This window comes from Haliotis cracherodii, unplaced genomic scaffold, assembly GCF_022045235.1.
Source record: "Haliotis cracherodii isolate W230 unplaced genomic scaffold, xgHalCrac1.p SCAF_3, whole genome shotgun sequence".
Taxonomy (NCBI): domain Eukaryota; kingdom Metazoa; phylum Mollusca; class Gastropoda; order Lepetellida; family Haliotidae; genus Haliotis; species Haliotis cracherodii.
Window position 1 is genome coordinate 65437803 of NW_027266286.1, and position 24616 is coordinate 65462418.

Genomic DNA, 24616 nt, shown 5'->3' on the forward strand with positions numbered 1-24616 from the left:
CATCCCCTAATAATACATGACCAGTCCCTAAAGTAGCATGGCAAGTGGTATTTACAAGATCCAGCGGTCCAGGGCACCGTTCCACAAAGTGATCTTAGCGTCTTACTTATCTTTTGCCAGTGTGAAAGTATGAGAGTTATGATCACCTTAGAGACAAGATGGCTTTGTGGAACGGGGCCCAGCTCGCTATACTCTGAGTATTTTAATATCAAACTGAAAATGAGCGAAAAGAAGGGTAGCGTTAGGGTGTATCATCTGAGCTGGGTTTCGTCTCCATTTTATCACTGTCGGTGTACAAAGGGAGACAAGCCAACTCAGTCTTGCCCAAGTTGTGTCCCCTACATCCGGTAGGACGGGTTGTCGATGCCAAGTTTGACGTCCACGTCGTCGGCATCCAAGGGGTATTTGTCTTCCTCTCCCATAGCTTCCTCCTTCTTCTCCGGGATGACCTCGTTCTCGTACACTGGGGGCTTCTCCTTGTAGGCTGGGGGCATGGGCACTCCCGTTAGTGAGTAGATGGCGTTCTCGTAAGATGGGGGAGGTGGTGTGGCTTGAGGCTCCCGGCGACGGTGGCGACAACACAGCACGGCAATGATGATGATGACAACAACGAGGAGGAGGAATGCGATGCCACTTCCGATAAACATGAGGGTTTTGTCCTTGGTATAACTGTCATGGTTTTTATTAATGAGCGCGTCTGAAAAAGAAAAGAAAGAGGTGAATAAAGGAGTGAGCGAGTGAGTGACTGAGTGAGTGAAGTTAATCATATCATTGTACGTCATATGATTGTACGTCAAAGCAGTATTGAAAGGTTAAAACAATGTGAGTATGTATTTAGTAGGGACAAAAATTGAACTAGACCGCCTCCCTGGTCTAGTGGATAGAGCGTCTGCCCGGAGAGCGGAAGGTCGGTGGCTCCATCCCCTGGCCGTATCATATCAAAAGACGTTAACGATTGTAATAGCGGATATTGTTACCCTGCCTAGCGCTTGGAGTGAGTGAGTTTTACGCCGCTTTTAGCAATATTCCAGCAATATCACGGCGGGGGACACCAGAAATGGGCTTCACACATTGTACCCATGTCGGGAATCGAACCCGGGTCTTCGGCGTGACGAGCGAACACCACCAGGCTACCCGACCGCCCCTCCTATATTCTATGAGTTCATGTTTCCATTAACTGAAAAAAATTGTTAGGCTACGCCCACTAATGGATTATAGTGTCCTGATTGGCTGATAAAAGAATGGGCGGGGCTTGTGTTGCATTTTTGCACTGAACGACGCCACTGATTTCGTATTGTTCTCTGCAAGTTTTTATCTGAATGTGCAATCAGTTATAATTTTTGGCGCGGATTTACACACTGCGCGCGTCTTTTTTATGTGTATTCCTCTGTAAGCGCAAATAAATATTGAAGTCAATTCTGAAGTAGCACATTCCAGTTGTGTTACGTCATAACATGATCAAAAGCCTACTCCGACCGAAAAATGAGCATCTTACCGCTTTCTGGGACCTTGACAAAGAAGTGGCAGCGGGCGATGTTCCCTTCGTAGTCTTCGGAGACATAGACAACAGGGTGATCTCCCTTCTTGAAGTAGTCTCCGGACTTATGGCGGGAGGTGGGGGGACGAACGAGCCCCACGTTATCCTCTGCCTGGGGCATTACCCACGTGGCCTGTCCCTCCTTGGGCAGGGAAACGTCCGTCGGGCAGTAGGTGAAGTTGGGCGCGTGGACGTCTGGGGAGACAACATCGTGGTAGTCAAGGTCGTGACCATCACATCAATATTTCTGCAAACGCTCTCTAAGAACGTCCAAATTAGTTTTTATTTCAGACAAGCTGTTTATTAAACGAAATCGGAAGTAAACTCCCGTGCAAAAGAAAGTACACATCCGGGTATTATTGTTGTGTCTTGGACATTAAGTTTACAGTGTTTCGGCGACTGTTTTCAACCAAGTCATTCATGATCACTAACCCAATTGAAACATTTTGTTGAGTTGTTTTCAGGGTGGTTTTCGCAAAGGATATTCCACCTTCGATAACAATTTTACATTGCAAAGTATCATACAAAAGTATATCTCCAAAACTAAAGGTAGTTTTTATTGTTCATTTGTTGATTTCCGTAATGTTCATACCTACCAGGGATCGTTGAAAGTCGTTCGTTACATCCGTAGTTCGTGAATTCGAAATGATGATAAGTAGAGGTGCAGTTTGGCTCTGTGGTCTAATGCCCCGCAATTCGCTGTGCAGAGTTGCGGCCCTTGGGCACGCAAGGAACCTGTGATTGTAGGTTCGAGTCCCGGTTCACCACGATTATGTTTCTAGGTTTGTCAGCACCATAGCCAAGCTCGTGGTTTCACGAAAAAATGTAATCGTCTGAGACCTGCATCATTTTTCCTCCTACATAGCTGACGCGCCGAAAAATAATTGGAATACTGTCAAAAGCTGTGTTGAACCAACTCGCTTTATCACTCACTCACACTATAACTATGTCTGCGCCATTACTGACAGATCAGGTGCACCAAGCTCACACTATTTAAAGCAACATACCTCGGATTCTGACATGGAACTTGCAAAGAGCGAAATTTCCCCTCGCGTCCCGGGACGAGGTAGCGATGACAATTTCGTAGTTCTCCCCGCCAATGCCTGCCGTGAACACTGTTTTGGACAGTACGACACCGAGGACCGCGCCCTTGTGATCACGTGCGTGCAACGTCAGGCGCAACCGTGCCTCGTTCTTGTCGTGAGCTACATCGATTGTGACGAGCACCTTCGGACAGTTGAGAAAGCTGGGCTCTGTTGAACAGACAACAGATAATCATGTCTTAGACTGTTGAAAATATATAGAAATTGTTTGCCGCAAAACATACATTGCTGCAAAATGTTTTTAAGTATTCTTTATAAAGGCCAACATTTTAATTTCTGTTTTTTCAGCTGAAGCTGAAACAATATGAAGTCTCCATAGAAATTTAGGACTAATGCCAGTGTTGTAGTGCTATCGCTCGGGGGTACCATGCCGCAGTTTAACATGGATACCCCACTCAGACAATATACTGACTCCGAGCCGACCAGGGGGTTTCATACCCAATTGCCGAGCGCCAGGCAGAATAACATGAAGTACCATCTTTAAACGTCAATTGGTATGACACGGCCGGGGATCGAACCACGGACCTTCCGTTGTCCAGAAGGACGCTCTATATGACATCGATATAACTTACCATTATACACTTCAGGCGCTACTGTTACCGGTGGATCTGTGAAACAAAGCAAATATGCGATGCTTATTCAAATTAAACACGAATAAAACAAAATTGCGGTCACAATATTTAGTAGCTTTGAAGTGGTTAGGTCATATCAAAGGAGAGCGTATTATTGCCTGGATACAACACGCCATGTTGGACAGTCCTAAAACACTCTACACCCGCGTCTGGTGAGTGAGTGAGCGAGTGAGTATGGTTTTACGCCGCTTTTAGCAATATTCCAGCAACGTCACAGCGGGGGACACCAGAAATGGGCTTCACTCATTGTACCCATGTCGGGAATCGAACCCGGGTTTTTGGCGTGACGAGCAAACGCTTATACCAATAGGCTACCCGACCGCACCTCCCGCGTCTGGTGTTAAGTAGGTTATAATGTCTAACGTATAGCAGCCTACAATATATATGTATAAGTTTAAAATCGAAAAATGCACGCGAACATAGACACTATTACTGAAGTATGCTGCCCACTGACACGAAAGCATTGTGACACTTAAAGCATGTGCATGGAAACTGAGCTTCCAAATGGTTGTTTGTTTGTTGATCAACGCCGCACTCAGCAATATTCCAGCTATGTGACGGCCCTTCGTAAATAATGGAGTCTGGACAAGGCAATCCAGTGGTTGACATAATGAGCATCGATCCACGCAATTGGGATACGATGATATGCGTCAACCAAGTCAGCGAGTCTGACCACCCGATTCGTTAATCGCCTCTTACGACAAGCATAGTCGCCTTTTATGGCAATCATGGGTTGCTGAAGATCTATTCTACCCCGGATCTTCACGGGTCGCTTCCATACGGCACATGGGGTAGACTAGATACGAACAGTATACATATGCACGTGTAACCTGTCAAAGCAGACATCAGATCTGTAATACTTCCTCCAACACAGACACGATCATGTGTAGGTCAACGTGACAGACACAAGTATAGATCGGGTTCACATTCACATGCATGTGTGGTGCCACACGTGAAGAGTCGTTACAGATACATGCACGTGCTTAGACGTTAAAACTAGACTCTTGCACGTGTGCACCGCCTTTACAGACACAGTGGACATGACCATCTCTGTTACACATGCATTTGTACATACCCGTGTACGCCGGCGTCAAATATACATGCACACGGGCGTCATATATCTAAGCACACAGACGTCAATTATAAATGCACACCGGCGTCAAAAACACATGCACACCGACGTCAAATACACATGTACACCCACGTCAAATGTACATGTACAGCAACGTCAAATGTACATGCACACTGCCATGAAATATACATGCACACCGACGTCAAACATACATGCACACCGACGTCAAATATGCATGCACACCGACGTCAGATATACATGCACACCGACGTCAAATATGCATGCCACCGACGTCAAATAAACATGCACAAAGACGTCAAATACACATGCACACCGACGTCAAATATACATGCACGCCGATATCAAATACACATGCACACAGGCGTCAAATATACATGCACACTAAACGAGCGACGAAGCATAGCACACATAGTACATCAGTGACAACATCGACTCCAGGGACATGCACGGGGAATATCCGAATGAAGCGACACAGTGATCCCCACGACATCGACAAACAACACTGTTGTTACCAGTGGAGAAGGTGTGGTCCTCGATAGTAGGGGAACTCCTGGGTACCGTCGTCATAAGCGACGTTGTGACATTGGGCGCTACAGTGGAGAGATATTGGAGGGAGTTATTGGAGCTTGATTGTTTGTTTATTTGTTTGCTTGTTTATTACACCGCACGCAGCATTATTTCAGCTTTCTGACGACGGCCTGTAAATTACTGAGTCTGGATCAGACAATCCAGTGATTGATACTTTGAGCACCGACCCTGACAACTCGTCACATGAAGTCGCATCGAACGATAAGCATAGGTTGTTGGGGACCATTTCTAACATCATGACTTATCACAGTGATAATTCAGGAATTTCACTGGCATACACATTACACAGTTTGATGGTCAGCAATATTTTAGCTCTGGAGGCGACCAGTCCTTGTATCAGCCCCTTAATGCCGAGCGCAGGCAGGGTAACAACAAGTACCATCTTTTAACCCCTTTTGGCATGACGCGACCAGGGATCAATCCCCCAACCTTCCGGTCTCTGGGCGAACACTCTACCACTAGACTACGGGGGGCGGTCTCTACTACTTAAAAGACATTAAAGAACACCCAGTTATTTCATATTATAAGTTAATATGAAAGAATAGGGTTTCTCTAACTTCTTTTGAGTAGTATTTATAACCACGGCCTGAAAACCAGTGATTGAAAGCATGAGCAGCGCCGATGACACTCAACCTAGTGTAAGAACTTGACGACCTCGTCCACTACTATAGCCTCCTCTTACGGCAAACATGGCGCATTATGGATCTATTTTGACCCACATTCCATATCAATTATCCACTCAATGAAATATGTACACAATTATTAATATTGCTTATGAGTGCATTCCGGTAATTTGAATTTAACGATTTATTTTTTTCGCTTTGAATCCGTACCTGCGCAGTACTCGCAACATCTGGTTTCATCCTGTTTGATTTCTGTGCAGTTCTCAACTTTGGGACAAATCGGACGCTGACATTTGGCACCGCCATATACCTTGCTGGGGTCAGGGGTCACGCACGTGCACACGTCACATGGCGTAGGGTTGAAAATGTCGCCGATCTTGTAGTTGTGTCCAAGATAGGGGCAGGTGTAGTTGGCCGGATGGGCACACATGTGGCCGCATCCGTTACTGCAGCACTTCTGCTTCCCGGGACATTCCGAGTCCACTTCACATGTCTCTGCGCATGTACCGACGGAAGTTGGAGTCAAGGGGGGACAATCGCCTTCCTTCTCTGGCTCGGGGACACCTGTGGATTAAACGTCTGTTGTTTACAGTGAAAACATGCGATATGTGCTCCTCCACTTCATTAGTGAACCTGAAGGTGAATACGATACCAATGTCCACTGGGAAGCGTATATATTTATATTGGATTCAATCACGATAGTAAAATGTGTTTCTGAAAGAAGATTGACATTTAGTACTCACGTCGCTCACAATTCCTCCCCATGTAACCATGGATACAGTTACATCTGGCTTCCCCCTCCTCAGCAACGCAATACCCGTAACTTCCACAACCGTTTTCACAGACAGCTGGAGACATAAAAGTGAGTGAATGAATATTATTTTACACCGCAGTAGCAATGTCCTCTCCGTATCCCTGCGTCTTGTGTATAATCCTATATAGGCTAGGGTTTCTCTTTTTTCACAAACGAATTATTTCCTACAATGTATGGGGAATTGCATATACAATCTCAACGTTGGCAAACTAGTGGTTGATGGTATGACCAGCCAGTAACGCCATCGGGACATTATCCTATATTGTGAGCTAGATAACAAATTGTAAAACGCATTTGCATTGGCCAGCTCTTATGACAAGAATAAAGTACTAGGTTCACTGTATTCCGCCCCGGGATCCGCATTGGTGAACCCTCGCGAAGATCGGGGTTAGAATTGATCCTCAGAAACCCATATTGTGGTAAGAGGCGATTAACGGGATCGGGTTGTCAGGCTCGATGACAATAAAGTGAATCACTGGATTGTCTGGTCCAGACTCGATTATGCCGTCATATAGCTAGAATATTGTTGAGTGTGGTGTTAAACAACGATCAGGGCCTGACTTCTACAGAGGGGTACAAAAAAGGTTACTGCTGAAACACGCACTCGTGACCACTCGAACCTTTCCGTAACCTGCAAGAAGTCACGCGGCATGTCCCGGAATTACACGAGTGATCACGAATGGTCTAACAGGTGTCCGGAAAAATATCACGGGAGACAACTCAGACTTTCCAAGACTATAAGGAAATGATTATCAGTTTAAATCATGCCACAGATTAACTAGATATGAACAAGTTGTCCCTATAAAGGATTGGCGTCCTTAGACTGGTTATCTGGACTTGCCTATTTTAAGGCAAGACTTACTATACATTCATGGAATTATCATTCAGTACAGCCTTGGGGGGCACGGGTGGCCCAGTTGTCTAAGGCGCCGCGATTCGCTGTGCAGAGTTGCGTCCCGTGGGCATGCCAGAAACCTATGGTTGTGGGTTCGAATCCCAGTTCGCCCCGATTATGTTTCTAGGTTTGTCAGCACCATACCCGTGCTCGTGGGTTTCACCGAAGTGGTAAACGTCTGAGACCTGCATCACTTCGGGCTTTTCTCCCACATTAAGCTGACACGCCGCGATATAACTGACATACCGTTTGAAGCGGCGTTAAACCCAACTCACTCACTCACTCACTCACTCAGTACAGCCATGGGGCAGCCCAGAGGAAACTCTGAATGGTATTTTATGGAATTTTTCAAATGTTATGAGGAGCTAACTACTCACGGTTCTCGCAGCGGGTTCCATTGAAGTCATCTGAACACACACAGCGTGGACGTCCCTCAAAGACACTGCACATGCCGTCGTTCATACACTCAAGCTCACACCGAACTGAGGAAGAAACAATGAGATGTCACTGGAGAGGCAACAAGGACTCCAATAATTTTGTGTGTTTGCACCATTCGTGTTTGTTATACCCCTAATTAAGAATCTTGCAATTTCATTGGTTAATCCGTACCACGTGATGAAACATTTCAATGTATTTCCCGAAATGATATGATTGACATTGACCTCGAATAGTGACTCGTCACACGATCAGTATTGACCTCTCACGTGTTGAATAGTGACTCGTCTGCAATATTTCACGGTTCGCAAGTTATTGTAATGGGACTTGGATGGCCCAGTCGTCTAAGGCGCCGCGATTCGCTGTGCAGAGTTGCGTCCCTTGGAAATCTATGATTGCGGGTTCGAATACCGGTTCGCCCAGATTATGTTTCTAGGTTTGTCAGCACCATACCCGTGCTCCTGTGTTTCACCGAAGTGGTAAACGTCTGTGACCTGTATCACTTCGGGCTTTCCTCCCACATTAAGCTTACACGCTGTGATATAACTGGAATAATGGTAAAAGCGACGTTAAACCCAACTCACTCACTCACTCACTCACTCACTCACTCAATCACTAAGTTACTGTAATTAAACAGAGGACGGTTTGAAGACTTCAATAACTATTAAGTGAATTTCGGTTTAACAAAACGAATGACTACTCTGGACGAGGTCCATATGCGAAAACAAGGACCCTTGGACCCGACCCTTCGGCCTCGGCCCGGTGACACCATCTCATCGGTCGGGTCCTCGGTCCTTGTCTTCGTATATTGACCTCGTCCAGAGTAATTGTTTGTTTGATATTGTCTCTGAGTGGCGAGGGAGAGGCTCACCTTCCTCGCATCTTGTGCCGGTGTACATGGAGGGACATTCACATCTTGGGCCCGAGTCGCCCTGCACGGCCGTTCCTCCGTTCATACACTCGATGGCGGGTTTAGGGTCCTCACCTGCAAAAGTAACGCGACCATTAACTTCATCATCAGAACTGGTATCAACTTCAACATCAGCACTGACATTAACTTCAACATCAGCACTGACATTGACTTGAACATCAGCATTGGCATTAAAATGAACATCAGTATTGACATTGACTTGAACATCAGTATTGACATTGACTTCAACATCAGTATTGACATCGACTTCAACATCAGTATTGACATTGACTTGAACATCAGTATTGACATTGACTTGAACATCAGTATTGATATTGATTTGAACATCAGTATTGACATTGACTTCAACATCAGCACTGACATTGACTTGAACATCGGCATTGGCATTAAAATGAACATCAGTATTGACATTGACTTGAACATCAGTATTGACATTGACTTCAACATCAGTATTGACATCGACGTGAACATCAGTATCGACATTGACATGAGCACCGGCATTGGTATGAACATCAGCGTTGACATTGACCTGAACATCAACATTGACATCAACATTAATATCAGCATCAACCTCGTTCAGGATTCTGTACAATCATATTCATCTCACAGTATGACTTAAAGCTTTGTGGTTTGTTTGAAAGAAATAAAGCGTTTTTCCAGGAACCTTTATCAACGAAAGTAAAACCAGTTTTCAACTCACGGATGGAACAGGTCCCCAAGTCATCGTCCACCTTCCACCCGGGGCAGCAGGCGATGTAGCAGCGGAACATGATGCAGGTGTACGTCTCCTCCTTCTCACACCACTTCACGTTAGAGAATCTACGTCGGTAGCGGCTGCAACATCGGATACGGAAACACTTTAAAACACATGACCAACCAACACTCGGAATGTGGAATCAGTTTCACCAGAGACCATAGAATCTATTATAACGTTTCTGGTTTCACCAAAGAAAAATAATTTTTAAAATCCAACTGAAACCGTATACTGACTTACAATCTCCAGAAGTTGGCAAAGTAGTCGGACGAGCGCCGTCGCCTTGACAACGCGCCATCCTCGTGCTCCTCTTCCGACGCGTCGGTGCTGTCTTCCTGACTGTCTCCCTGACTGTCTTCATCCGGGCAGGGGTAGTAGACGGTCCGGGTACAATTGTCTACCTTGGTCTCCGTGTATCGGCAAAGATGGTTAACAACGCGGCGGCGACCACCGTAACTGCAATGAAAGTATTTCGATGATATTGTAAAGAGACTTAATTATTTGCTAACCCACTTTTGCTATGCTTGATTCGGGGGTCCATTTAGAGGGTATGCGGGACTCGGCAGTGTGGTAAGCGGGACGCAAATAAAATCGTATTTGGTAAGCAAATTCAACATTTAAGCAGAAATAATGTATGTACAAATTTCCTTCATATCATGCCTTTTTTTTTTATTTTTCAATAGTTAACTTCAAATCGCACCCCTTTCTCAATGCTTTATATATAGTAGTATTAGGGATTCACGTGTGGGCATTGAGGTGTGTGAGGTGAAATGGGGTTTACCGTCGCGGCCAAGATTATTGCACTTATATAGCGACGTGCATGTACATGTATGTGTGTGGCTGCTTGTACTAGTCCGGACTGATGCCGATTTATAGTGCTAGCCCTCTGAGATACCATGCCGAAGTTTAACATGAATACCCCACTCAGACACAGTATACTGACTTCGAGCCGACCAGCCCCTTAATGCCGAGCGCCAGACAGGGTAACAACAAGTACCATCTTTTAACGTCTTTTGGTATGACGCGGCCGGGGATCGAACTCCGGACCTTCCGCTCTCCGGGCGGACGCTCTACCACTAGACCACGTGCTGGCATTGAGAAATTGGGCAATGTGAGGCATTGAAAATTAGATGATGTTTGGGATTCGGGGTTGGGGTGCGGTGGGGTAGGGAAGGTTGGGGATTAGCTCTTCTCTGGGACTGATAACTGACATAGATGTATATACAATGCACCCAGGGGGATTTCTGACTAGACTCTCCTCAGCAACCCCTGGTGGTTATAAGAAGCGACCAAATCGGGTGGTCCGTCTTGGCGACTTGCTCGATGGCGTGTAATCGTACCCCGGCGGCGTGGATAGTTGCTCACAATATCAACCACTGGATTGTCTGGTCCAGACTAGATACTTGCTGAGTGCGGCTTTAAAAAGCAAACAAACAAAATGTTGTTTTTTTAAGTATTTGGGAGAAGCAAGTTTGACCGCTGTCTCAAGTTCAACTAAGGGGCGGTCGAGTAGCCTAGTGGTTAAAGTGTTCGCTCGTCACGCCGAAAACCCGGGTTCGATTCCCGACATCGGTAAAATGTGTGAAGCCCATTTCTGGTGTCCCCCGCCGTGATATTGCTGGAATATTGCTAAAAGCGACGTAAAACCATACTCACTCACTCACTCACTCATGTTCAACAAGCTGCTGTCATATGGTGGAACCTGACCTTACTCGCTAGGCTACAGTACAAGATATCTCATTAAATGGACAGCCCAGTCATACATACCTTATTCGGATTGTAGAACAGAATTTAAAAACTGTCTGAAATAACAGGTTTTGATCAAGGATATCGTTGCAAGCGTCGCCCCAGCATTTGAAAATGGATGGAGCATTTGTGATGTAGAATCCGCGTGAAGTAATGTGTTATTTATTAAGAAATAAATCACTAAATATGATATAAGATAGTGTTGTTAAACGTTTACGTTAAGTATTCCCGATTACCTATAAAGTTTCCGATAAATGAATGTTTCGCGTGTGACTCGGTTACAAGGATTATCACTGGTATATGCCGGGGTAGAATAGGTCTTCAGTAACCCATGCTTGCCATAAAAGGTGACTATGCTTGTCGTAAGAGGCGACTAACGGGATCGGGTGGTCAGGCTCGCTGACTTGGTTGATGCATGTCATCGATCCCAATTGCGTGGATCGATGCTCATGATATCAATCACTGGATTGTCTGGTCAAGACTCGATTATTTACAGACCGCCGTCATATAGCTGGAATATTGCTGAGTGTGGCGTTAAACAACAAACCAACCAACCAATATGTCATCGGCATTGAGATGCTGGTAGCTCTGTTCCTATTTTTCAATCGTGACACAGATAGATGTCAGCCTTGATGGCGGTACCTTTCGCTGATAAAACCTCTCGTTACAAAGACGTTATGTTTAGATTGCATGACCTCATACAAAGCCCCGCGTTCGTTATTGACAGACCTATACACAAGTACAGCTCCAGGCCTATCACACTATGTACACGTGTAGCCGGGCGTGACTGATCCCGGGTATACAATAGCTGGAGCATAACAAATAACGATTCAAGCAACGTGACCCACTTGGCACGTGACCTAACAACAAAGCCCAACACACTCCACAACATCACACAGTTAACAACAGACGAAGTTTCTATTATTTTTTGCAAACATGATGCAAGATTCTACATTTTTTAGTTGTTTTTTCTTATTTAGTGTACAATTCTATACTGTCATATACCGGTACGTTAAACTTTAGACCCGTGAAGATTCCGGGGTAGAATAGGTCTCAAGCAACCCATGCTTGCCGTAAAAGGTTACTCTGCTTGTCGTGAAAGGCAACTAACAGGATCGGGTGATCAGGCTCGCTGACTTGGTTGATGCATGTCATCGATCCCAATTGTGTGGATCGATACTCATGATATTAATCACTGGATTGTCTGGTCCAGACTCGATTATTAACAGACCGCCGTCATATAGCTGGAATATTTCTGGATGCGGCTTTAAACAACAAACAAACAAACGAAACAAACGTTAAACTTTAACCTAAAAACTGTTCAGCTTTTTCGATGACGTTGACAATGGCTTCTCCTGTTGATGGTTTTCTTTTCGTCCATAGTGAAGGGGACGATCACCGGAACGTCGCGGACACCATTGTCACCATTACGCAACGACGTTGTCAACACGACAGACTGTTACTGCAAACGCATGCAAGTATAGCAAGTTAATCATTCTATACTCGTTAGACCCCGATTAGAATTGATATTCAGCAAGCCATGCTTGTAAGATGTCAGGCCCGTGACCTGGTTTACGTAGTACATCGTATCCCAATTGCGTAGATCAATGCTCATGATGTCAATCACTGGATTGTCTGGTCAAGACTCTATTATTTACAGACCGACGTCAAACAGCTTGAATAATGAGTGCGGATTATAACAACAAACAAACAAACAAACAACGCCCGCCCCGTCCGTTTGTGGAGATAAAAAAAAGTCCAAATACCCCATTGCGCCTGCGCCGTATAACAACATTCACTCCTGGCACGAAAACCAAAACTGTTTTCTGATACACGTTTATGTTAACTGCAGTCATACCGTCAATGTCTTTCGCCTTTCTGCGCTTTTGAAAGAGCGTTATATAAACACGAATTTTGCATATGTCCATCACATTCTTTAAAATGCCTTTGTTGTGTGTATATATAAAGCCATGTATATAAACTAAAGCTCAGTGAAGCATAACTAATATCTTGCATTAACAAGTCACCCGCAACATAAAGCCAACATACCTGGCTATCCAGGTAGTTCCCAGCGGTTACGCTAATCACAATTGTGTGCCTGAGTCCTTGTGTGGGGTATCAGCCATGTTTTAAATCTACATACTGCTTCGGTGCTTCATAAGAGGTTTTTATGTGTTTTAGCGTCACGTAAATGTGCAATATTCGACAACAATAAAACGCTATTTAGCTATAAGAATCACGCCATGTGATATATACACGGTGTCCAGTTATGTTATACATGCATAGGTATTGCTGCTATGGACGCTGTTAAAGTCGGCGTTATTGTTGAGCGCGGCTATGGAATATATTTTTCTAAGGAAAGCTATTTGACACGCTGTTTGAACAGCATGCACAACTTGTCACGGAAACATTAATTGGTCACGTCACCTTGGTAATCCTGAGATCCAGGGTGAGTCAGAACTACCCTATCCCATCTATTCTGGGTAGTATTCAGGGTGTTGCGATCAGGTCTCGGGTTACGAGATCACACGTGTCTGTATGTTATGAGAAGGGTAGACAGAAATACCTTTTATCATATGGAGGCCACATGCATCTTATAAACACACAGGGGAGGCGGACGCCCGTAACATACCAGCCAGACATGGGATGGTACAGATTGAGGCCCGTAACATACCAGCCATACATGGACTTAAACAGATTGAGGCTTTTAACATCTAAGACAGACATGGGGTCGTACAGATTGAGGCCTTTAACATCTAAGACAGACATGGGGTTATGCACATTGAGGCCTTTTACATCTAAGACAGACATGGGGTTTTACAGACAGGGGCCTTTAGCATCTAAGACAGACATGGGGTTATACAGATTTGGGCCTTTAACATCTAAGACAGACATGGGGTTATACAGACAGGGGCCTTTAACATATAAGACAGACATGGGGTTATGCAGATTGAGGCATTTAACATCTAAGACAGACATGGGGTTATACAGATTTGGGCCTTTAACATCTAAGACAGACATGGGGTTATACAGACAAGGGCCTTTAGCATCTAAGACAGACATGGAACTATACAGATTGAGGCCTTTAACATCTAAGACAGACAAGGGATTATACAGATTTAGGCCTTTAACATCTAAAACAGACATGGGGTTATGCAGATTTAGGCCTTTAACATCTAAAACAGACATGGGATTATACAGATTTAGGCCTTTAAGTTCTAAAACAGACATGGGGTTATGCAGATTGAGGCATTTAACATCTAAGACAGACATGGGGGTTATGCAGATTGAGGCCTTTAACATCTAAGACAGACATGGACCTTTTACAAAACAGGATGGGACCTCTAAAGTCTCAAATAAGGGGTAATATGAACTGGGGCCTTAAACATCCTAGGCAGACATGGGGTTGTAGAGGTGGAGAAGGCTGACATTTCACACAGACATGGGGTTGTAGAGGTTGAGACGGCTGACATCTCATTCAGACATGGGGATGTAGAGGTTGAGACGGCTGATATCTCACACAGACATGGGGATGTAGAGGCTGAGACGGCTGACATCCCACACAGACATGGGGTTGTAGAGGTTGAGACGGCTGACATCTCACACAGACATGGGGTTGTAGAGGTTGAGACGGCTGACATCCCACACAGACATGGGGGTTGTAGAGGTTGAGACGGCTGACATCTCACACAGACATGGGGTTGTAGAGGTTGAGACGGCTGACATCTCACACAGACATGGGGTTGTAGAGGTTGAGACGGCTGACATCTCACACAGACATGGGGGTTGTAGAGGTTGAGACAGCTGACATCTCACACAGACATGGGGGTTGTAGAGATTGAGACAGCTGACATCTCACACAGACATGGGGTTGTAGAGGTTGAGACGGCTGACATCTCACACAGACATGGGGGTTGTAGAGGTTGAGACGGCTGACATCTCACACAGACATGGGGTTGTAGAGGTTGAGACGGCTGACATCTCACACAGACATGGGGGTTGTAGAGGTTGAGACAGCTGACATCTCACACAGACATGGGGGTTGTAGAGATTGAGACAGCTGACATCTCACACAGACATGGGGTTGTAGAGGTTGAGACGGCTGACATCTCACACAGACATGGGGGTTGTTAAGCTAGAGTCTCGACTTGCATACATTATTACATACATTGCGATCCAATTGTCAGAGCACATAACAATAAATGCATAATTGCACAAAGCGTTCGCGGCGATTAGACAACTCGACATTGACCAATGACGGCGGACGCACCAGGAAGCGCCTCTGGTACGGCAATGGATACAGTTGTATGACCCTATTATGTGTACGACAGCGCGCACGACATCCAACCAGGTGTCCTCAATGAGAACCAGCCAGGATTAAGTGTATGTGGGTTACTCTATATGGAAAATGACACAGTTTTGGGACTTCATGTTCTCCTAACTAACTCAGCAGAAAAAGGGATTCCAATAGAGAGGCCCTCCACCCTTCTCGGTGACCTCTGGGTATCCTATAGACGCCTTGCCAAAGGAGAAATAGTCACTATCGTATCGTGATGAACAGCGACTTGAAACTTCAGATGAAACATGACTGCTTGACAAACATGACCACCCCATTTACATCCCTACACCCTACAGCGGTTCACGATTTAGGCTTTTGTGTTGACAATCTGTCGAAGTTGGACAAGATTGTGACCTCGGACCCGTTCTCCAAAACGTTCTTAGCGATACGAGTGTCGTAAGTATCGGCGCTGTAACAGTCGTAGTTGTGCATGTGCAAAACCAGCGTTAGCAGTAAAATCATCAAGTCAGACAAGGAAAGGGCTAGACTAAAGCTAAGTCTCTGAAAACATGTAATTTTGATAGAGACAGACAACTACACTTTAATTAGAAAGGAGCCTCGGTGAGAATAATTAGAGGAGGATACCACATCGTCATGAATATTAGGAAACATTATAAGTTGTCCACAAAGAATGTATCTCAGCACATACCTAATTATATTACAGGTATGTCTTATGTATGTATGTTTGGGTAAGAAAAGGTGAGAATACCACAGTTAGGCAATTCCAGCGGAAATGTACCTTATATGTGAGCGGAGTACATTGAAAATCAACCAATCAGAATCCTACATTCGTGGTGAGGTAAGATAATATATATTCAGGGTATCCATTTCAGTTAAATTGTCGAGAAAACAAAAACATGAATGGGTAATGACTACAACATTTACATATGCATAAACAAAGGGGCAAAACTCTTTCAGCTTTGTCTGAATCAGAATTTTCAATCGGTATATGATGAGACACACCAACATCTGAGGCGGTGGGGTATCCTAGTGGTTAAAGCGTTAGCTCGTCACACCGAGGACCCGGGTTCGATTCCCACATTGGTATAATGTATGATGTCCATTTTGTATGTCTCCCGCTGTGATATTGCTGGAATATTGCTAACAGCGGCGTAAAACCATACTCACTCACACCAACATCTGAAGCCGCTGAAACAACGCCAACACGAAAGAAGACGATATCTTGTGCGGACATGCTTATGCATGTTACAGTTTGCTGCAGTAGAAAAAAGTCCCATCTGATCACAGCTGTGACAATCCGGAATTGCCGACTGACCTACTTTACGTACAGGCGATAATAGTTTACAACACGCAAGTCGTTACAATGGCTTGTATGTGTGAAAGCTGTTATGTCGGACACAGACAAGGATTTCATTTGTTAACATTAACGACATATGGAACAATAGCCTTGGAGACAGTATAGATTCGGGCAGTGGGAACGCCTAGCAAGGGTTATCAGAGTTATCCAATGAAGATTTTGTCTGCTAACTCAAAGGTCCCCGTTTCAACTTAACGATTACCATATTTTGATTACATAGAAGGAATAGCTCAGTTTCACAACAGTTGTTACTGTAATGCGGACACGATGCGCTGAAGCGTAGTCCACCGGTAACAACCAATCCAATTGTTACACAGCCTTTAGATAAAAAAAAATTGACGTAAGCCAGGGCCGCATTCAAGAACGTGGCTGTAGTAGCATGTCGCCCGTTTGTCTTTGTTAAAGTGTGTGTGTCTATATATATATATATATATATGCATCAAACTTGAGGATCTGGACGTGGACATGGTTGTTACAATGGCTACCGTCATGAACAGCCATTATATTATGAACCTATTCACATCACCGATATCGCTGGTCTACATAGTACATTGTAATACCTTTATATTATCAGTTCATACTATACTGAAAAACACAACTACATTGAGGTTCCAAATGAAACACACAATGGTGTATATGACTAAGCGACGAAATCGGAGATATGAAATCTGATAAAGATTTGGCATGTAGTATAATGAACAAGTATATACTGCCGGACAAAAGAAAGTCCCCTATTTTTGACGGTAGCTGAAATGAAACAAACAAGGATTGGTTATTCGAGAGTGATGTATTTGATACCGATATCATATAGTTGTGTTTCGGACAAGGTTCATCACAAGGAAATCTACATCTAAGATTACTCTGCCATCACAAAGGGGGGGCACGGGTGGCCAAGTCGTCTAAGGTGCGGCATTTCGCTGTGCAGAGTGCGTCCCTTGGACACGCCAGAAACCTATGATTGTGGGTTCGAATCCCGGTTCGCCCAGATTATGTTTCTAGGTTTGTCAGCACCATACCCGTGCTCGTGGGTTTCACCGAAGTGGTAAAAGTCTGAGACCTGCATCACTTCGGGCTTTCCTCCCACATTCAGCTGACACGCCGCGATATAACTGGAATACTGTTAAAAGCGGCGTTAAACCCCAACTCACACACTCACTCACTAAATTATTTAATTTAACAGGTGGTTACATTGAGAATACAGCTGGAATGTATTTTGTCTAAGTTCTTTTTGCATGTGTGTGTTAAAAAAGAAGTCAAGCCACCATACGCAGAGCGGACAAGTTTCAGTTACACAAATCTAATCCAGATTAATAATTGAATAAGATTGATTGTGGACTTTCTCAGCATGTTGATTCAAGCATAAGGAATAACACAATAAGTCAAGAATAGCACTGGCATTTGTAAGACCGTACAGACGACGAATAACGTCTTCTCATAACTTGTCCACAATATCAATTTATCCGATTGCGATATTCACCTATACATGTCATTATAAAAACTAGTACATTAAAGTTGGGGCTTTTATAGTCTGTCTTAACGACCCTGATACAAATATATATCAAATACAGCCCATGCAAGTCTATAATGTTTGGCAAGTCTAGATTACTGCAGTATCTGTAAATGAAGAGAGTCACTGGGCTCCCTTTTATCATATTTTTATTAAGATAACTTAACAACTGTTTTTTTCTGTACGATGTTCATTTCAGAGACTAGATGTTAGTCTAGGGCATTTGGTAAGAAGTGAGAAACTTTGCGGTTTACTTAATCTTTCCAAATGTGTCTGCTATATCATAAAGGAGCGAAATAGTGGGGTATATCATAGTTCCAAAATACATCATAATTTCTTTTATTTTTCTGACTTTATAAATATGGCTTAACAACATATTTTGTGTATAATAAACAATAGTAGCATGTATTGCTGTGCGAGATACTGTGAAGGTGTATATCGTGTTCGACATGTGGCCTTTGAAATAAACTTTACCTTGTCTTGCTTATGTACTGCTTAACATTTGAACATTTTATATCTTTAGACTCGTTTAATCAAAACCATCGGGTAGATTTAAATGGCTTTTGGTTTGATTTCAAGTAAGGAAATAGGGTCAAAACCATTAGTCTTCCAACTGCCGAACTGAGCATGACAGATTCTAAGGAAAAGGTGAACTGTGCGGACGATCTATGTATACTACTCAAAAGAAGTTAAAGTTCATCCGATTCTTTCAAAAAACTTTAGTTGTTCCGTCATGCCATGACAGATTAGGGGCGGTCGGATAGCCAAGGGTTAAAGCGTTCCCTCATCACGCCGAAGATCCGGGTTCGATTCCCGACATGGGTACAATGTGTGAAGCCCATTTCTGGTGTCCCCCGCCGTGATATTGCTGGAATATTGCTAAAAGCGGCGTTGAACCATACTCACTCACTCACTCACTCATGACAGATTAATTACATATAGTATAGTAATATGAATGAATTCTGTGTTCTTTAAAGTCTTTTGAGTAGTTTATTTATATGGTTTGAAAATCGTGTAATGAAATGCAGACAGATCAGTTTGATGCTTGTATCCCTGAACATATGTAGGCTATATTGGTTGCCTAGTCTGTCTTACAGACCCTGATACATTTATATCAACTACAGCCCATGCAAGTCTATAATGTTTGGCAAGTCTAGATTACTGCAGTATCTGAAAATGAAGAGAATCACTGAGCTCCCTTTTAATTATATTTTTATTAAGATAACTGAACAACTGTTTTTTTCTGTACGATATGTTCATTTCAGAGACTATATGTTAGTCTATTGGTTGCCATGTCAACATGTGCTGTGTTAATTATTAATTATAATTTTATATACATATCTGGTTACTAAATGTCGGTAGAAAGAAAACCTGTTATTGATTCCGTCGTCTTGGTAGAGACATGTACATATTTAAACAGTCCTGTTTCATCTGACACTGAACATGGCAATGCTCTGCACTCGGTAGTGTGGCGTGGCAGCCACGAGTTGCATGGACACAGACGTTAGTCTATCAAAAAACTTTCTTGCACATTTTGATTTATGAAAAAGCAAATCAGAGGGTGGGGGTAGCCTAGAGCTTTGAAATTCGCTCGTCACACTAGACATATCTAGCCTGTATTACACTGACAGTATTTTTCTCTGACTTGCGAGGACATGATATTCTGAGTGTGTATCTATACATCAAGAAGCGACCCGAAAAGATCCGGGGTAGAATAGGTCTTCAGCAAACCCATGCTTGCCGTAAAAAAAAAAACACTTGCGAAAAACACTTTCCATATGCCATATTAATCTATGTTAAAAGCAGGCTTGATTGTACGATTCCGACTGCAGTGGAACCCCGCTTATCCGGACCCCAGATATACGGAAACCCTACCTTCCGGACGATATTTGCATGAGACGAAATATATACCAAATAAATGCTTCCTTTACCTAGAAATCCTGTTTTAGGATCCGTAAAGTGAATTTCAGTTACCAGCCGCGCAAAGTACATATCTTAAGTATGTATTTTTAAACCTTTGCAACGAAACCAAGAACATTTAAATGGCGGGCAGTGTATTATTCACACCCAAATCAAGCATTGTGAAAATTTGAATGTATTTGATTTTAATCTCGTCAGCAAGCATGGTAGAACTTCACGGATAAGAGACCCTGTACATACAAATAGCTATACAAAACAACATTTTCATGTCGGAAAGGGTTCGGTCATTCAAAATCCAGCAATTGTTATAATCTAAGACCACGGGCAGATTATGTGCATAATGATTGGCCATGACGCCTATATCTAAGGTGGGTATAGATTAGAGTATTTATACGTTCGCACGATTTCAACGGCTTTCCTATTATCATGGATAATCTGTCATGCCATGATTAACTATAGTAATAGGAAAGAATCGGGTGTTATTTAACTAATTTGAGTAGTATATATCCTACTACCTGCGAGTATGAACATGACCGTAGTTAACTTTTTTTTGACCGGGGGCAAAAGGAAAAATGTTTTCTATCAAAAATCAGGGGTGGGTGGGGGTGGGTGGGGGGGTGGGGGTGGGGGGGTGTGAGTGTGTGTGTGTGTGTGGTGGGGGGGGGGGGGGGGTGTCCTTAACTGTGAATACTGTGATCCTAAACGGTGAGGCAGCTACGTGGTTAAATAATTGGTTGTTGAAAACGTCGATGGCCCTGATTCGATTTCTCACATGATCACAATGCCCATTTCTGTGTGTCATGGATGGAATTATGCTTAAAAACGGCGTAAAACCATACTCACTCATCCACATTAAACAGTTGAAATATTTTCCTTACATGACACTAAACTGCCGGGCAAAAGAAAGTATACACTTGAAAATACCTGGTTCACTCTGCTCAGTACTGTGTATTGTGAAATTGCGATCCCTATGTTCCCATTCGTGACAAACTCGTGTTATTTCGGGACAAGCCTAATAGCGATTCGTGGCCATTTGGGGAACTGGGTTCCGTCTTAGCGCAAACGGGCATAGCTAAATTAATTGTCAACTCGTTGCTACTGATTCACGCATATTTCCTTCATATGTCATATATATTCCAGATGCTATTGGAAACACGTCAGGACTTATATTATTAAACACTATAGTTTAATACATTTAAATGTATCTTGGGTATATTTTTAAATGCAAGACATTTGTTAAATCAAACATTATTCCTGCGGGATTCTTTGACAGATGTAATTGAAGTCATACGCGCATTCAGATTGGTTTGTCGTATTTTCGCACATGACATTTATCGACAGGGGTACGAGTCTTCTTGCACGTTACGGAAAGGGGCGAGTGGTGACGAATGCCATGTTTATTGAGACGTCACGTGCACGTCACCTGATAATCACTGATATGATACATATAATTACCACCTATGATACCCGAATGAAATACATCGCCATTGAATAATCCATTTCTTGTTTCCTTCATATTTAGCCACCATCAAACATGAGTGTGTACTTTCTTTTGCCCAGAACTGTATATGACCAGAGACAAGATCTATTATATGGTCTCTGATATGACGCAGTCATTGAAAGTTAGCATAAGAGGTGCTGCATATGTAAAGCACATAATCTTATATAATAATAAGATAATAATCTCATATATCTGTCGAACAGGATGTTCTCGTGTGTTTACGTAATATTATTATAAGATCATGCGGTGGGTTAAAAAGATATATACTTTCTAGCATTGTACTAGAACTCGTACACACATTAGAGCAGTTGGTATTCAGATTCTTACACTATACAATGTCAAGGTCGGTGTATCACGTTGTTGTCATGTTCTTGTTTGTGTACATGTATATATATATCATCAGTCGCCCGACGGTGTTGTTGCATGGGTGGTTGACCTGGGTCATACGATTGACTGCCTGTTGAAGTGGAGACGAAAACAAACATGATACATCTACCCAATCGTAAACAGCGACAAGGTCACGTGGTATCATAATATGCATGTCAGGTTAAAAAATACCCGGATCTGTGCACAACCAATCAGAGTTGACGGTACATTTTGCTTTCACAAGGCATGGCTTTTCGTGGAATCATTATGAGATACATATTGTGCTTTAAGACAGTGATGCTTTTGTCATAGAAATATATCATGAAGTTTCTCAACACGAGAACAAAGCATTAGAACAGTTCATTATCATTGCAACCATAATTGATAGATAATTCGGTGGGATGATAATTAAGCGTGACCTCCCGGGCTAAAGAATACTTCTGGGCAAAAGAAAATATACACTTGAAATTTGGATTTATCCACAAAATGACGTACGGTATCAAAATTAGGCTGAACACAGTTCTGGAAACGTATGGTCTAAAGCAATAAGATACCCGTATCAAAGATATCACCGTCAAATAACCGTGTCTTGCTTGTTTCTATTTTAGTCACCATCAAGCATGAGTGTATACTTTCTTTTGGCTGTCAGTTTATGTGCAGTGACATTGCATTTTCTTCCCATTTGAAAGGCCTATCCGAGGAGACTTTCGCGTTCAGGGAACATTGATGCCCGGGTGTGTGACCTTGAAGAAATATTGCATCTGTAGGATTGTACTTTTTGGTCGTTTTAAATTTCTCTGAGACACATTAATAATGTCCAAGAATCCGGTCGGTTCTGTTTGAGTCATGGTTGCCATGGCGACGTCCTAGCTGGGTGAAGAACCTTGAGATCTGATGTGGATTAAAGTTTAATCACCTGTATTGACGTCGGGGCTTGTGAGGTATAGGATAACGTACCGATGTATCTCAGATGGAATTAACAGTCAACTTTAAGGCGTAACGACAAGAATGCATTGTGTTCATATTGAATGACCGATACAGAGTATAATCTAGTGATGATAAAAGTAGTCGTCTTTACATTCAATCTGACATAGATGCCTCTCGGGGACAACTCGGATCAGGGACAAATGTGAGTGCACGAAAACAAGCTTCTTGAAAGTACCTCACTGTTAACGTTCCCTTGAACTCGTCTCTGTTTGTATCAACCCTCCAAGTTCCCAGTGGTCTCGTTCCACCCCTTTCTTCGTTCCCTGTAGTTAACCCTATTCTTCTCTTTATCCTCCTCCCGTCTCCCTGTATTTACCCCCCCCCCCCCCCCCCAACACACACAAACACATACCCCTACCCCCCATCATATCTACATCTCGTTTCCTGATACTACCACATCCCACCCCACCCCGATCGCCCAGCCTGCATATTCTACCCGCTTTCTACAACAACAATATTAGAAGCAGGATATCAACAATTAATCGGACAATGGTACCCAGTTGCATAAGCCAGCCCAGAATCCGGGTGGATCATATACCCGGGTATCGTGTCCGTGTTGGTGCGCCAATGCCACAAAGCAACTACACACTCAAACTCTTGAATATGGACTAACTAGACCATGTGGTAAGAACTATATACAGTAGAACATGGGTATAGCGAACGCGGATAGAGCGAACAAACGGATACAATGAACTGTTTTAAAATCCCCGATTTATCTCCTCTATATCATTATATACTGGTTTATATATTCAAATTTATGCCTTTTATACTTAAGATGGAGTCTATAATCATAACGATCCTCTGTACATGTGAATCTGTCGTGGGCTATACATTACTCGGAGAATGGCTCGTATTTGGTGACCGTGTCGTATTATCGATTAATATTAGCTATTTTCATGTTGTCGTGAAAGTGATCAATATCCATCAATACCAAACATCCCCACATAAGTCCGACACCGACTTCATACCAGAGGAAACTGTGGTTGCAACATGTACAGTATACTGAAATCAATAAAAGCCGATCACATACTAACTATACTGCGCAATTGTAATGTCAATTGGATGCATCCATTGTTCTGTCTTATTTCTTGAAATATGTTTGGGCGTTTATCCCTTGATGGGGCAAGAAAACCAGTGTAACTCACCCTTCAACAGACACGGCCATAAGAACGACGACAACGACGACAGTCAACGTGAGCGCCATAGCTCCACAGCGCAAGCCCATCACACTTGGTACAATGCTGCTCCGCTGTCGGGTATGAGGCGCGCTCGCACCTGGCCAGGTATACCTACCTCCCTGTGGATGTCACGTGATCCGTCTCGCTCTGCTCACCAAGGCCCAGTTTGCTTCCTGGTACAATCACAAAGCTCCAACAGTAGCTGTTGCCTCTCGATCTTTTGTCAAGACGAATATTAAATCATAGCTCTGGTTTATACTTCAGTATATTTCAGCTATGATATGAGATGTGGGGCTGTCACGGCCATTCCTTTAACTTTTTAACTTGTATTTTAAATGTTTAGCTTGCA

At 43.4% G+C, this 24616-nt stretch overlaps 1 protein-coding gene across 1 annotated transcript; it reads right to left on the bottom strand.

Annotated features, from left to right (window-relative positions):
* Positions 1–24351, bottom strand: LOC139473956 (uncharacterized). Its single transcript, XM_071256803.1, has 11 exons — positions 24235–24351; positions 9646–9861; positions 9352–9485; positions 8592–8705; positions 7663–7767; positions 6320–6424; positions 5787–6140; positions 3213–3248; positions 2545–2790; positions 1496–1732; positions 1–697 (listed from the first exon to the last, which is right to left on the bottom strand). The coding sequence occupies exons 1-11, from the start codon at positions 24312–24314 to the stop codon at positions 339–341; spliced, it is 1986 nt and encodes a 661-aa protein (XP_071112904.1). The 5' UTR covers positions 24315–24351; the 3' UTR covers positions 1–338.
* Positions 24352–24616: the final 265 nt, after the last annotated feature.

Excerpts from the sequence above, each read along its gene's own strand:
- LOC139473956 (XM_071256803.1), bottom strand. The coding sequence starts at position 24,314 with ATGGGCTTGCGCTGTGGAGCTATGGCGCTCACGTTGACTGTCGTCGTT. Across the intron at positions 8,706-9,351 it reads CTTGGGGACCTGTTCCATCC|GTGAGGACCCTAAACCCGCC; the intron begins GTGAGTTGAAAA and ends TTACTTTTGCAG. Across the intron at positions 6,425-7,662 it reads TGGAACCCGCTGCGAGAACC|CTGTCTGTGAAAACGGTTGT; the intron begins GTGAGTAGTTAG and ends TTATGTCTCCAG.